Raw genomic sequence first — 16,015 nt, 5'->3', positions numbered from 1 at the left:
GTAATATAAATATTCTTCATTTTTGTAGCCACATAGGACCAGATATGGGGACTCTGTGCCCTGGCCAATGAGCAGGTTGTGTGCTGACAGTCTCCACAAGGCCACTGGGAGAAGCTGTGCACTGAGACACATTGCAGAGGCACTGGGCTGGGGCAGCTCAGCAAGGCCCTCATCTTCTCTGCTCTAGGGCTGTGGTTCCCAACCTTTTTACACCGCGGACCGGCAAACCCATTCACAAACTTTTGGCAGACCGGTAACATTTTGTTTGCATATTTGCATCTTTACTATGCAAATAACAAATATGCAAATACAATATTACCAGTCCACCAAAAGTTTGCGAATGCCAGTCTATGGAATAAAAAGCCCTGACCCCCAGAGTCCCACAATGCCAGCCCTAACCCCTAGAGACTCCCTCCCCTCCACTACCCCCAGCGCCAGCCACTGACCCCAGAGTCCCCTGCATCCAACCCCTGCAGTACCAGCTCCCTACCCCAAACACCTCAGTGGCAGCCTCCCACCCCTTAGAGCTCCTGCGCCAGTCCCCAACAGTAGCCCCAGCTCCAGTACCCTCCAGTGCCAGCCCTGCCCCCATAACCCTCTCACTACTAGCCCCACCTCAAGAGCCTCCCAGTGCCAGCTCGCCCATGCCAGATGCCCCAGTGCCCCCCATCAACCTCCCACCTTTAGAGCCCGCCATCTCTTAGACAACCTCAGTACTAGCCCTGTCCCCAGAACCCCCCCAGTATTAGCTTTGCCCCCAGAGCCTCCCAGTGCCAGCCCCCTGCCTCTTAGAGTCCCCCAACGCCAGAGCCCCCCAGCATTAGCCTCACCCCAGGACACCCAATGCCTGCCCTGGCCCCCTAACCTAGCATTGAATTGCCTCCCAGCTGCCAGCTGAGCGCTGCTGCTCTAAGGCTGCCGACCTGGGCTCTGTTTGGCCCTCCCACCACACAGTGAACCGCTCTTCTGCGGCCATGAGGAGACCCCACCTCTTCCTGGCACTAGCTGGCTGAGAGGCGGGGCAGGGTACACCTCTCCCAACAGCCGCAGCAGGGAGGGAGGCGCTGGGTGGTGTATCCCAGTCCTGGCCCTCAGGGCCACCGTGGCCAGGCAACCAGCAGTTTGCAGACCAGCACTTGGGAACCACTGCTCTACGGAAAGCAAACCACAGGGTTAACACAGCAGTGCCTTAAGATCTACCCCTGACACTGTGCTGGGCCGGGAGGCCCAATGGATCTGGGCTGTGTGTCACACTAGACTCCACCCATATTTAATCCCCTTCTGCCACAGACTTGCACAGGTTCCACTGCCAGGGAACCTCCACAGCTACAGAGCTGAATTTCTCCCTTCATGAGAATCCTAACCCTGCTTTTCTTATAGGAAAGCATATCCCCAGGTACTCACCTCAGAAGGTTACCCTTGAGCAATTTGAGGCAGCAGTGTACAGTGAAGAAGTAGCTATTTTTGCTGTCATGCTGGGGAAGAATTTCTATTGTTCATCATTCAAAATAAACTGTAAAATTAAGGAACAAGTGAAGGCAGGTAAATAACGGACAGAACAAAATAAGCTTTTTCAGAGATACAGAAATTATGTTATCCAACATGAATCAGACCCTCTGCTGGTATGAACTGGCGTCACTCCTTTAAAGTCCAGGCCACTATGCTGATATACACCACCTAAGGATCAGGCCTTGAGGGGGTTTATATTTAATGGTATGGATCTTACAAAGTGACCCAGTTCACTGAATGGGTGGGGGAGAGGGAGAAGGAAGGATTAAAATCAAAATCAGAAATTGACTGTTTACCTTTGACAATGATGTCTCTCTCAGGCAGGAGTTGCAAAGAATGTAACACCGAGAGCATGGTGTTAATTTTTTTAATCATACGAAGGATCAAATACACCATCTCTCTGTGATTGCAAATGTAATTCTGTGTAAGCAAATGTGTGAAGAAATGATGATCTGCAGAACTCATTCTATTGCCACTACAGTCTTTGAAAATGAGGCAGCGTTGTCTGGCTTGCAGAGATAATCCTAATTCCTAACCTTTACACTTCTCATCCCACCAAAATGACATATCAACAGAGACAAGGGGTGTTTTAAAAGCCTAAGTATCAGAAAATTAAGTATTAGAAATCAGTTCACAAAAAACCCTTGCCATATTCTATAGTAATAACCCAGAATACTGCAGTTTACAGTTGCTATAGTCCACTGAACTATTACTGAAGGTAACTGAAGTATTTTTAAATAAGAATAGATACCAGGATGTACATAAGTAAAATATATGGGTGTTGAATGGTTTGGGATTGTCCCAGAGTAAAGGTGAATGGATAATTGCTGCAGGCAATGGACAGACTGTTTCACAGACATTTGCCTGTTTCTGGTTTAGAAGTGTAGGGGTCCCGTCCGCCCCCACAGCGTCGCTCGTCGTCAGCTTTGGGGAATTGGCTCTGCTGGCGGTGATACTATCCAATTCAGGACACTGTCCTCCGACGCTGCCCACACAGCCTGGGCTTTACCCCTTCTGGGGCCTTCGTTCTTTCTCAGTTATGCCGAGAGGGGGTACAGGGTAGGGAGGAGAGAGGGGGGCCCGGGCCCACCCTCACTCCCAGGCCCCAGCCCAGGGCCCTAATAGACACGGACCAGCTTCGGTCCAGGTCCAGTTGGCAGGGGCATCCTCCCGAAACCTGCCCAAGTGAGGGGCTTTTGTATGGCCCTCCCCTGGGCTATTTCCTCTCCGTTCTGTTCCCCCCCCCCCCCTTCCACTGCTGCTGGCTTACTCGGCCCTCCGTGGGTCCACCTCTCATCTCTCCGGATGACCTTCCAGACCCCGTTGCTCCACGGCGGTCCGCAAAGTCCTGCTTTCCACAGCCAAGAGGGGCTTACTCTTGCCCCGCCCGGGGCGGCATTTAAAACTCCCACCGCGCCCAGCGCCGGAGGGTGACGTGCTCCTGACGTCACCAGCTGACTCCACCTGTCCCGCAGCGTCTGTGCCGCCGCCGCTGAGGCGGTCAGCTGGTCCGCGGCGCGAGTACAGCCAGCGCAATGCCAGTGCGCGCTCCCCCGCCGCCCGAATAGGGCTTTCGCCGCGGGGGGTTCAGTGCGGGGTTGTGGGGCCCTGTCACAAGAAGCCATCTTCACAAAAGTGAGATTGATGCTCAGTTTTTCCAAAACATTATATTCTCCACTAGAGGCAGGCTCCTTTGCTACAGCTGCACATAATCTTCAATGGGAGCCTTGGAAGTCCCACTACTTCATTTCAAAAAGTGCATGTCTCCCAGTCTGAGGCTGTGGCCTTGTGGATATTGTTGTGCACCTGCCATGCAGGATGTGTGGGTGCAAGTCAGAGTTCTAGTCAACTAGAGCAGGCACAGCTTGGGAGTGATCAGTCTTATTTAGCATCTGGGGGTGAGGTTGAGCATCATTTCACTCAAAACAAATCTCTGTGGATGATGGAAGAATGCAGCTGAGAGGGATTTGCAGCTAGTATCCTTTGCTAGAATGGATGGTAACTGCAACATGCGGTTTTGAGCATGGAGAAACCCCAAAGGGAACATTAGGACTCAAAACAGTGTTGTAAAGAATCCTCAGTCCAATAGACCAGCCTGGGAAATTGCAAGTGAGGACACTGAATTTATGTGCACGTGTATTCCCTTAGCTGTACACTGTGAGCAATCGCAACGTGAAGAACATCCTGAGGAATCCTCAGACATCCATTGGCCAGCTGCTATTGGGCACTTTCTTCTCTGTGTTGGTGGGGCTCATTTTCTACCAAGTACCAGCCACTCTACCTGAAGCCTTTCAGAACAGGTGAGAGGAAGAACATCATCTTTAGTCCCTTCCTCCAGCTTGGACGTGGGAGGGAGATGAATGGAGAGACAAAGGGAATGATGCACTTACAGAATGAACGCAGAGATGAAGACAAGGTCTTTCAAGTAGCTCAAGTGAGCCTAATACCCTGTGGCATCCAGGGGGTTAGAATACAAAACCTTATACGGAATCAAAATCAAAAGACATCAGAGAATATTCCCAGTAGGAAAGACAGTGACAGACTCAAAAATTTTCCACTTGAAACACTTACCTTTGTGAGGATGCTTCCAAGACAGTGTAATGTGAGAGCAACATGAAGTATAACAGAACTCTGCCCTTTGTGTACAAGTCCAGAAGAGATCTCCACATACATCTCTTTCCCTTTTCCTCCCTTCTCTGCAGGTTGGGAGCTTTCTTCTTCCTGGTCATCAATCAGGTCTTTGGGAATCTGTCTGCAGTAGAGCTCTTCATCAATGAGAGAAGGCTCTTCATGTGAGTGACTCTAAAAGGACTTTAACTCAAAATGCTGGAAAGAGGTATAAACCAGTGTTTCTCAACCAGTGGTACGAGTACCCTTAGGGGTACTCGAGAGAAGTCGGGGGGGGGGGTACATGAACACAACTGAAATTTGGAGAAAACTGATTTTTTAATGTTTTACAGCATTTTATTATTTTTGTACTTTTTACACCCAAAAATTTCATTGCCCTCCCGGCTATGATTAAGTTGTTTAAACAAATGTGTTGCAATGGTAGAAAAAAATTCTGTCTGAAAACGGTAGGTACTGAAAGTACTAATATTATATATATAAATTTTAAAGGAGTACTTTATAAAAAAAAGGTTGAGAAACACTGGTATAAACCACTTGTGGCTGCCGAGGTGGCAGCCACAGACGTGTGTGCCCACAATTTAATTTTCATTCCAAAATAACTGTAGCCCTTCGAGTTGCAAAGAAAAGTTCTGAGATGTGAACTGAATGAATACTAGTACAATGTCTTCTTTCTGAGTCTGTTGGACTCATTGGATGATAATGGGACAGGAAGCTGCTGGTTAATGACAAGGACTCCTGGACATCAAGTCCTCCCAAAATTTCAAATAATCTCCACATCTGCCTAAAAAAGGAAGTGAAAGGGACAATTCATCCCCACCAACAATGCCAAAAGCCTCAAATGCCTTGTAGATGGTCAGGTTCCAAACTCTCTTCAGGACTTCCAAAGGGGCCAAAAGCCCCATCTATTCCTTGTCCTGTTACCAAAATCTCCAGATTCCTTCAACAACTTTTACAACACAGTTATACATTTTTGATACCAAAATCAGCAGCACTTTAAAAACTGAAAATCTGGGGCAGCATAAAATGACTCGATTTGGGTATCAGAATAAAAATGACATGGGAATAATGAATAGATTGTAGTCTTCATTTTCAGGTTTCATGCATTTAAAAAGTGTACTTTTTCTGAACCTTGGCACAGAATTTTCATATCAGAACATCTCAGAAATAAGTATGCTGTGTCACAGAATTTAGGTCCAGCTGGGCCTGATAAATGTCTCGCCGATCATGGATCTGAGAAAGTCTGTCTCAGTTTAGCTCCCAACATTATACTGCTCAGTGTTGTTTCAAAACAAATACAATCACAGCCAATTGAAAGCTATACATGCAAATATAAGCACACTCTGTTCATTAAGTCATAATATAGCACACACTTAGCATCTATAGACAATGTAGGAGAGATGTGAATGGACACATTTAAGAAACAAAAGACTAAAATACAGGTAAAAGTGCAGTTTCTACATTCTACTCTGAAGAGACCACAAGGAGGGAAAGAAAGGAATTGGATATTTGAGGAGAGTGAGGACTGGGTTACGGAAAAAGAAAGAATACTGTGAAGAAGGGAGAGAGAGAGAGAGAGTGTGTTGGGCAAGTTCATGTAAAAATGTACAGTCTAATCAGTGAGAAAGGGATAAAGCCCTGCTTTGCAGAAATTATATTACTAGATTCTGAGGTAGACAACAAGCTTTGAGCGGGAGAAGCTTTCTGAAGGCTGGCCTGATGTTGTCACAGTTCTAGATATGGATGAAGAGACTGGCCACCATATTTTGGACAATTTGAAATTTGGCAGGAGGAAGTTATAAGCATTAAGAGGAGGAGGAGGAGATAGAAGCATAGGAGAGAGTTTCATTAGAGGAGACATCAGGATAGTATCATACGTGGGTGATGTTTTAGATGTGGTAGGCACATTTGCAGACCAGAAAGAAGGCAGAAAGAGTAGAAATTAAAGCTGAACATGCATATTTCTGAAAGTAAGGGTATATGGGAGAGATGTATAAAAAATGAGGATGAAGGGGATAGAGTTTTGTTTCAGGATGTTGTGCTTACTAATTTAATGGAGTATCTGTCTGGAGATGAAGAAAGTTCTGATGGAGATGGGTGTTCATGGAATTGAGGAGGAAAAGAGGAAAAGACGAAACGCTAAAGTGGTTATAGAGTTAAATATTGTAAATATATGGAACAGCTACTTTGGTTTTCAGTGGTTTTATTTATTGCACACATTTTTTCCAGTCACGAGAGCTCAAGGGGATACTATAGGACCTCAGCTTATTTTCTGGCCAAGGTGTTTGCTGATCTGATTCCCAATCGTATCATACCCTTGTTGATGTTCTCTGCCATATCATACTTCATGATGGGTAAGTATTGAATTTCCTGTAGCTCAGCACCTCTTTGAGGAAGTGATTCAGGACAAAAATAATTTTTCTTTGCCCCCCAATAAGACGACGCACATCCACAAATTCATCTTATTGCTAGTCTACCACTAGCTCGGACTCCAGCTGGTTGCGTTTTCACAAAGCATGGCTGGATCCAGTCCCAACAGGACTCCAGCAGTGTGGCCTCTTAAGGTTCCTCCACGGCTTAGGGAACCGTACAAGAAAATCACTCAGATGGGCTCAGTTCTATCTGAGACATGTGAAGAGTTAAACAAACCCACACAGCCAAACTGCTAATTTGAGCCTGATTACAGATGAGAATGAGAACAGGTCCAGCCTTCCAGTAAATACAAACATTTCTGAGGGGTGCACTGCCTAGCTCTTTAGGGATAACTCTGACACTCAGCCTGAAAATTCCTCACAAATCCAGTGAGCTTCAACATAGCCATGCACAAATTACAAACCAAAATTCCAGTAATGGGAACTCTCTCACAACACTGTCCTGGAAGGATATGCTATGCATCCAGCACTGAAAGCATCCTCACTGCAGTGCTTGTTATGACACTTTTAATTTCTGAAAATGCCAAGCTGGATTCCTGTAGTGGGAATCGTCCTACACTCTGTAGCAGTTCCATGGCAATGCATGTTATGGATCCACACCTTTCCAAGGTACTAAGTCACTTTCTCTGTATCACCATACACAGGTCTGAAACAGGATGCAGGAGCTTTCTTCCTGTATGTTCTTTCCCTCAGTCTGACAAATGTGGCAGCTGTGAGCATGGCCTTCCTGGTGAGCGCCAGTGTCAGCACATTCGCCATCGCTAACGTCTTAATCGCCTTGCCCTTCGTCTTCATGATGGTGAGAACTTCTTATCCACTCAAGGGCAGCCTTGCAGGCTATACAAACCCAACTAGGTTCAGGCAGGCCTAAATCTTAAAACACAGCTCAGATCCAGATTTAAAATATTCCAAACTGAAGGGATGCTCAGATCTGCAGCTTTGGTTTAGGTCCCTATTGGAATGCTCTGGGAAGGTGTGTTTTTAAAAAACAGGAGTAATTCTGATGGAAGAAAGCAAGATACAAAGCAACTGTAGCTATATATAGTTATTAGTACAACTGGTGTGGTCTAAACACAAGACAGTCAGCATTGCCTGAGTTCTAACCCTGTCTCTGCACCTGTCATGTTCTGAATCAGATATGGATTAGCTACTAGACCTTGCTTATATATCCCAAATGTGATCATAATGAGATCCTTTACCACTCTTCCAGGGATGTCTGAGGTTAGCCTAAATAAAGTACATTAAAATTCCATTTATCCAATCTAATTGGGACTGGGGACAGAAAGGATAATCAAAAAATGGATAATTTGGAGATTGGGAAAGAGTGAGGCAGCAGCACCATCCAGGGCCATGGGAGAGATAGCCCATTTCTGGACCTGTGCTCTTTGGCTGTTTGGTTAATATAGAGAGCCGGATAATGGAGGGTCAGATAAACAGGGTTCTACACTATTGTATACAAAATTCCAGCTAGTGGCTGAGCAACATAATACAGTTACATAACACATCTCCCCCTTTACGTTCTACATTCCTATCTTTACAATAGTTACACAATTGCATTGTCTTCGAAGTTCAGTACAAATCAATCTGTTAAGTGTGTCTGTACTTTACTGTCATCTGGTTGTCTACTTTCAATAACAGACTGTGGTTGGTTTTGGAATCCTTGAGCTCTGCATGTACAGGTTGTAGCGTTTGCTCTGTTGATTGTTCTAAGGAAAGAAACTATAGATATTGATGGTCTTGGCTGAACTCTGCTGTCAGCCTCCATCACATATGATCTGGGTACTGGATTCTGTTTCTTTACAACAACTGGAGCTGTCCATCCTTTTTCTCCATCCAATTTGACACGAACAGAGTCGCCAGGTTCTGGACCCAGTAGTTCTTTAAATGAATGTCAGCTGTAAAATTGTTCATAAACTCTTTAAGCCTTTTTATCTGACTTGGTTACTCTCTTCATATCTGGGCATTTTGGCGATATGCTCTTTTCCAAAACTGGAACAATCATTCTGAGGTATCTTCCCACCAAGATGGTGTGTTGGACTACCTCCAAAAGTCACTACTGGTGTTGATCTGTAACTCAAAGGCAAGTGTAAGGGGACTGTTACCCCTTACTAAAACTCTGTGGGAGTTTTTGGTTTGCCAGCTCGCAGTATCTGAAGGGGAAGAGTTCATGAGACTGACTGACCCCAGAGACAATGGAAAGCAGCCAACACTCCAGCTCAGCCTGATTGACAGGTTGGACAGGCCAGTGAGGAAGGGGAGAGGCCAGGCCCTGTCCTCCCTGTGAGCTGGGATTGTTCTGGCTCTCTCTCTGAAAAAACAAGCTGTGTGCAGAAGAGGTCCAGCAAAGACAGAGAGCTGAAATAGGAATACAAGCTGTGTGAAGAAGTCCTGCAAAAATAGGGAGCTGAGAGACAGCCCAAGCAAACCAAGCTGTGTGCTGAGGGGCAGTTTTTGCAGCAGCTGAGCCTGACACACACAGCTCAAGAGCGCAGACCCTGTGTTGAGCAGCAGACTGGCAGTGCTCAGAGAGCCAAAAGGAGCAGAGAAGCAATGCAAGAAGCTAGAGACTGGTCACACAGCACAGCCTGCAGCTGGATGTGGTGAGCAGCTGGGAACTGCAAAGTGTGGGGAGAGGCTCTGGACTGGGAGAGGAGTCTGGCCACTTAGAACTTGAGGCTGTGTGGTGAGGGGGAAATCTCGCTCCCCTGGGGTACAGAGCCCCCAGAAGGGTCCGAGGCCGGAGGTCAAATCAGTGAGGCAGGAGAGAAACCTAGAAGGGAAAACTTTATGATGCATGCATGCAGGCTGTCACTTCCAAGAGTGAAAGCAGCAGCAATGAGAGACAGATTCAGGTATCCTATATACAGAATGCTTAGACAGTTCAGTTGTTGATTGTTCTTCTTTAACATATCAAAGTCTCAGCAGAAGTACTCTGAGACTTCTGTTCACCCCAGGAGTGCTAGAAGTAAGTTTTTACAGTACACAAAGCCACATGAGAACTTGAGTCTACAAGGCAAACTGTGACAAAGATAAGGGTTTACATGACAAATTGTGACAGACTAGGAGTATCCATGAACTTGAGATAGGAGGCATTGTAAGGGTCTTGATTAGAGTTAATTTGATTTCTCTCTGTTACAGGGAGAGAGGCCTGGAAAACTTTTTAACCCTTACAGCAGTTTTCTTTTAGAGAGTTTTGATTTCCTGCACAGTCCCCCTTTAGACACAATTGGAGTTATTGGATTTTCCCCACAGTGGTCACTGCCAGAGCAAGCGTGTCCAGCCTGCAGCCCCTGCAGCACATCCAGGGCCTCTAAGGAAGAGACTGTGGACTGTCCTTACACTCTGCAGGCTGCTGTTTTGATGTCCCTGTGCTACAGAGCAGGGCTGTGTGTTCTCATTTAACCATTCTCATTTTTTTCTTATTCTTTTCTCTTTAATCAGTTGTTGTTTAATAAATTGTATTTGCTTTGAACCTTATGAAGTGATCACTGGGCCAAGAAGGCCTGCAGTGTAAAGAGAGCACCTCGGAGTGGGAACACCCTAACTCCTGCCCCTAGTGACTACAAGGTCAGGGATTAAGCCCCAGGAAACCTGGGCCCAGCCTTGTTGGGGTTTCAAGGGCTCTGCTACTCAGGAGAGTGGAGGGGGAGCCCTCAGGATCAGGGAGCCGTGGGGTAAAGGAAGTGGGAGCGGGGACTCAGATCCTTTCGCTGGTTCATTTCACCGGGGTGTATAGAAGTCAGGAAAGTTCCCCACAATAGCAGGATCATTCCCCCGCTTACACAAGTAATGGCGGCTCTTCCTGCTGTAGGATTTTCTTGGTTATCTGTACAGCTTTCTCAGCCTTTCCATTCACTTGTGGGTAACATGGGCCGCTAGTGAGATGATCAAAACCATATTTTGTTTGGATTCACTTAAATTCTGCTGCAGTGAATGGTCACTGTCTATTGTCTGTCACTAATTGTCCCAGAATACTAAAGTGAGCAAAAGTGCTTTCAAGTACATGATTTGGGGGGGGGGGGAGGGAAATAGCCCAGTGCAACCAGGTAATGATGTCATCTGAATTTGCATAGATCTGCAACTAGTTCTTTCGAGGTTTCTCTGCTAACAGTGTTTGTAAACTGCATGGTTCGATATTATCTGAAGTTGATTTGATGTCCTTTCAAAAGTCCAATATCATCCAATCCTCCTTCAGGTTCTTCCACATTTTGCACTAGGCCCATCATGGCTACCACATTGCAGTGACAAAAGGTTGTTGGTCTTTGATCTTTTGGTCAGATGCACTTTGACTGCATAGCTATTATGGACGTAGGTTACTTTTGTAATGAACTGGACCATACAGTTCAGAATGCCTTCCGATATCTGTGACTTTAGCTCTGGGAGGGGTTGAAGGTGATTATAAGTTTCTTCTGAGATAACTGTGACATCAGCGCCTGAGCTAGTTTTAAAGACAACAGTCTTGCCACGAATATTAAATTTCACTTTACATGCAAGCTGTATGTCATCACAAGTGATAGATCACAGAAACAATGGTCATTGTTTGTAATATGAGTCAATTCCCAGACTGTTTTGGTGTGGCAAACCGCTGAAATATATCCATATTTCGTGCATATATTACACTATGTGCTTCTGTCTGGATATGCATCATCTCTTGGGATATGACTTTTTCCACATCTTATTTTTGTAGGTTGGAATTTGTCCCTCCTAACTTAGTTCAATCTCCTTGTATCAAGGGCTTTATGGTAATGGCTTTAAACACTCAAGTGTTTGAGATCTTGAAACTAGCTTAGAAACTGTAAACAATTTTCTTTCTGTTTTGCTATTTCAAAAGCCGAGGCTAGGGTAAAAGCTGTCTTTAACTGTAGCTGCTATGAAAGGTTGTTGTTTTTCTCTCTTAACCCAATAGCTAGCCTCTCTCTGATACGTTCATATCTTGCATTCCCAAAATCACAGTCTTCATCCAATGTATGCAGAGTTCTTATAAACCATTTAACATTTTCCCCTGGTTCATGAAAACATGCTACTTCATAAACCACATTTCTCTGTAGTATAAAGCGTGAATCAAACAGCCATAATCCTTTCACTGTCATCTTTATGACTGTCTTTATTAAAGTAAAAAAATGTAAAGCTATGTTCTACCAACTTCCCTAAAGCATAAATGTGATACCTGCATATCCCCCATTTCTTTGTGCAGCTTGATAACAATATGAAATCTTGCAAAATATTTCCAGTCTGCTTGTCAAGCTGAAATTCTCTGGGGGCACTGAAGAGTGGCCTGTTGAGAGATCTTGCAACCTTTCTTGTGCTGTGCCTTCTGTTTGCAACATTGTTGCTGGTTCTTCTGTTTCTGCTTTAGTTTACTCCTAACACCTTGTCACATTCCTGTACCAGATACGGACTGGGTACATAGCTTGTTTATACACAGAACTGGTGTTCATCATAAGATCCTTTCATACCATGTCAGGTATGGCTGAGGTTAGCTTAAATAAGGTATTTTCATGCAGCACCACCTAGTGACTAGTGATAGAAAGGTAGCCGTGTTAGTCTGGTGTAGCTGAAACAAAATACAGGATTATGTAGCACTTTAAAGACTAACAAGATGGTTTATTAGATGATGAGCTTTCGTGGGCCAGACCCACTTCCTCAGATCAAATAGTGGAAGAAAATAGACACAACCATATATACCAAAGGATACAATTAAAAAAAAAGGAACACATATGAAAAGGACAAATCAAATTTCAGAACAGAAGGAGGATGCGGAAGGAGGGGCGGGGAAAGGTAAATGTCTGTGAGCTAATGGTATTAGAGGTGATAATTAGGGAAGCTATCTTTGTAATGGGTAAGATAACTGGGGTCTTTGTTGAGACCTACCCGTAGAGTGTCGAATTTTAGCATGAATGACAGTTCAGAGGATTCCCTTTCACGTGCAGATTTAAAAGGCTTCTGAAGCAGGATGCAGGTAATTAAGTCGTTGAGACAGTGTCCTTTCTGGTTGAAATGGCAAGAAACTGTTTTTTCTTTGTGATCCTGTCTAATATCTGTTTTGTGGGCATTGTTCCTTTGGCGAAGTGTCTGAGATGTTTATCCAATGTACAAAGTAGACGGACACTTTCGGCACATGATAGCATAAATTATATTTCTGGATGCACAGGAATATGTATTCTTGATCTTATAACTCACTTGGTTAGATCCAATAATGGTATCAGCAGAGTGAATACGTGGACAAAGCTGGCAACGGGGTTTGTTGCAAGGGAAGGTACCAGGGTTGGAATCATCTTGATTAGGTGGTTGTCTATAGGAGACTATGAGTCTGTCTCCCAGAGTCACCTAGGGTATGTCTACACTACCCTCCTAGTTCGAACTAGGAGGGTAATGTAGGCATACCGCACTTGCAAAGGAAGCCCGGGATTTGATTTCCCGGGCTTCATTTGCATAAGCGGGGAGCCGCCATTTTTAAAACCCCTCTGGTTCGAACCCCGTGCAGCGCGGCTACACGGGGCACAAACTAGGTAGTTTGAACTAGGCTTCCTAGTTCGAATTACCGTTACTCCTCATTTCACGAGGAGTAACGGTAGTTTGAACTAGGAAGCCTAGTTCAAACTACCTAGTTCATGCCCCGTGTAGCCGCGCTGCACGGGGTTCGAACCAGCAGGGTTTTAAAAATGGCGGCTCCCCGCTTATGCAAACGAAGCCCGGGAAATTCAAATCCCGGGCTTCATTTGCAAGTGCGGTATGCCTACATTACCCTCCTAGTTCGAGCGGGGTAGTGTAGACATACCCCTAGTGACTGTTACAGTATAACACTCCATTACTACCTGTGATCTTAAGTAAGCCCTGAAGTCTCTGACTCATTTTTTCCATTTCCAAATGAGGTTAATCCTTTCCTATTGCAAATAGGTGATTTGAGATTGTTTATTAAATATTTACAAAGCAGCTTAAAAACTGAAAGCATTACACACTTATATTCTCACTCATATTGTATGAAATTTGTATTTCATATCCTGAGTAACAGTGGAATGATACATTATCCTCCCCACTGGGATGTACAATTAGAAGAGGCTTCAGTCTAGGTTTTAATGGCCTTTGTATTTTTATTGTAATACAATTTTTGTGTTTTTAATTGATAATACAAACAAGATGTTGCCACTCTAGATGCCTAAAACACTATAAACAATGAGAGAATTTTTATGAAAAAGGAGTTACTGACCAGTCACATTAGCCACTGTTCTTAGCTAATCATTTTAAATGAAAACTACCAATGTTAGGACGTCCTAGTGAACTGTAGGGTCAAATAGTCTGAAAAAAATTGACAAAATTTTAGTTAAGAACTGTATCAATGATCTTAAATATATTTTTATTAACACAGAAACTGGATAAACATCTTTAAAATGATTATTTTCTTACTCAGCGCACTGTGTGGGTAGGAACACTGTATATTTGATAAAAAATAATTTCCCTGGTCTTCTTTCATGAATGAGTGTTACCCATTTGGCTCAAAGGGTCTGGTACTGAGGAACAACTCCCTAGCAGTTTTGGGAATAAAAGGCAACTAGATCAGTTATTGTGTGTTCTATATTGTTTTATTGCACAACAGGTCTTTGGTGGATTCCTTGTAAACCTGAACTCCATGCTGAATTGGCTGTCCTGGATCAAGTGGATCAGCATCTTCCATTACGGAATGAATGTGAGTCACGCACCTTACAGGGAAGATTTGGCAAAGTGCAAAACAGCAGGTTCAAAAGCAAAGTGAACTTCATCCTGAAATTACACAAAATCCCTCAAGCCTGTTTGCCATCTCTCTTCTCATGTCTCATATAGTTCACAAGCTCTTAGCCAAAGACAGAATAGAACAGTGTTTCTTAAACTTGTTAAGACTGAGGAATACCAAACAAGAATTTTTTTTTATGGGGAAAACCAAGGATTTTTTTGTTGAGCAAAAAACCCACAAAAAACCAACAACAGCCCCCAGGGAAAACTTGTGGAGCAAAACAAACAAAAAAAACAACCACTGGACCAGGAGGGAGGGTAGATGAGGATCTCGGGGCAGGGTGCCTGGCTAGGAGGGAAGGTAGAGGAGGGGACTTGGGGTCTTGGCAGGGGGACGGGAGTGGGGGGGGTTTGGGTGTGGGGTCTGGGCACGAGGGGGGATGCTTACCTGGCTTGCTGCAGCAGGGACAGCCTCCAGGAAGCATGCTCTTGTTCCTGGGGGGACAGGGGTGGAGAGCTCAGTCCCCCCCCCCCCCAGCTGCCCATGCAGTGGGGAACCCAGCACAGCTGCAGCACCAGGCAGGCTTCCTGCTGGTGGGGAGTAGAAACCCCGACCATCCCTGCCAGATTAAACTCTGCCACTTCCCCAGCAGGCTGGGGAGGGGCAGGGGGAGAGAGAGCAGCAGTCAGTGGCAGCCTGTCAATACAGGCAACCTAGGTGGTCACCTAGGGCACCAAGAAAAATGGCCGTTGAGGGCTTTGGAGGCAGGGGCACCCATCACGCGCCGATCACACATTTCGCCTAGAGCGCCAGTTGCCGGCAGCTCATCTAGGGCTGCTCCAGGCAGCAGTGCATAGGGGGCAGCAGAGCCCAAGTGTGCCCCAAGGTGGGGGAGAGGGGGCAAGGAGAGAGGCAGAGCCTGAGCCGGGTTCCCCAAAGGCAGCAGTTTTAAAACACCGAGGTCCAGGAGTGGCTCCTCAGCTCTGGCCACCCCTCCCCCTCTCAGCAGCAGCGGCTGCTGTAAAAGCTGCCACCTGCACATGTGGAGGAGGAGGAGGCTGCACAGCAGCGGAGGCCCCGGTGGGACGGGGCCATCCTGCGAGCTGGGGGGGAGGGGTGGCAGCCACAGCAGGAACTTTCTATGGGCTCTGCAGGGGGTGGAGGATCAGAATTTGTTCTGTTCTCTCTGTGGCACACCTCTGATTGGCTCACACACTGGTGTGCCATGGAACAGAGTCTAAGAAATGCTGGGATAGAATCATCTAATACAACCAATACAATCTAATGGAAGAATGATCTAATCTATGTTGCTCACCTGTCTTCTGAACAGGTCCTAGAACAGGGGTGGGCAAAAGGGCCTCTGCGGGCTGAATCTGGCCCACCAAGCGGGTTGATGTGGCCCGTGGAGGCCTGACGCTTCTCCACCCTCAGGCCAATTAGGGCCTGAGGGCAGGGGAGCGCATGAAATTTCTTCATGCACTGCGAGGAGCACGCAGCACTTCGAAGAGCCACGCGCTCCTTGCAGGGTGGGAGGAGATGTCACATGCTCCCCACCCCGAAGCCCTGATATTGGCCTGGGGACGGGGGAGCTGTGCTAAGGTTCCTCCACCCTACGAGGAGCGCACAGCACTTCCAAGTGCCATAAGCTCACACAGGGCGGGGGCAGGGAGAAGGAAGCTTCACGCAGTTCCCCCGCCCCAGGCCCTGGTTGGCCTGGGGGAGTGCGCAAAGCCTCTTCCCA

The 16,015-nt window shown here is 46.0% G+C and overlaps 1 protein-coding gene across 1 annotated transcript in view; it reads left to right on the top strand.

Annotated features, from left to right (window-relative positions):
- LOC102452307 (broad substrate specificity ATP-binding cassette transporter ABCG2-like) overlaps positions 1-16,015 on the top strand; it is a 28,442-nt gene that overhangs the window by 8,395 nt on the left and 4,032 nt on the right. The window contains exons 9-13 of the mRNA XM_089780339.1: positions 3,658-3,809; positions 4,212-4,301; positions 6,364-6,488; positions 7,211-7,365; positions 14,161-14,250. Coding sequence (XP_089636465.1) covers positions 3,658-3,809; positions 4,212-4,301; positions 6,364-6,488; positions 7,211-7,365; positions 14,161-14,250 — 612 coding nt within the window. The remainder of the gene's footprint in view (positions 1-3,657; positions 3,810-4,211; positions 4,302-6,363; positions 6,489-7,210; positions 7,366-14,160; positions 14,251-16,015) is intronic.

The sequence above is a fragment of the Pelodiscus sinensis genome, chromosome 8 (genome assembly GCF_052426305.1).
Source record: "Pelodiscus sinensis isolate ZL-2025 chromosome 8, ASM5242630v1, whole genome shotgun sequence".
In the NCBI taxonomy this organism is placed as follows: domain Eukaryota; kingdom Metazoa; phylum Chordata; order Testudines; family Trionychidae; genus Pelodiscus; species Pelodiscus sinensis.
Note: the sequence above shows the minus strand (reverse complement) of the source record. Positions and strands in the feature narration are given on the sequence as shown.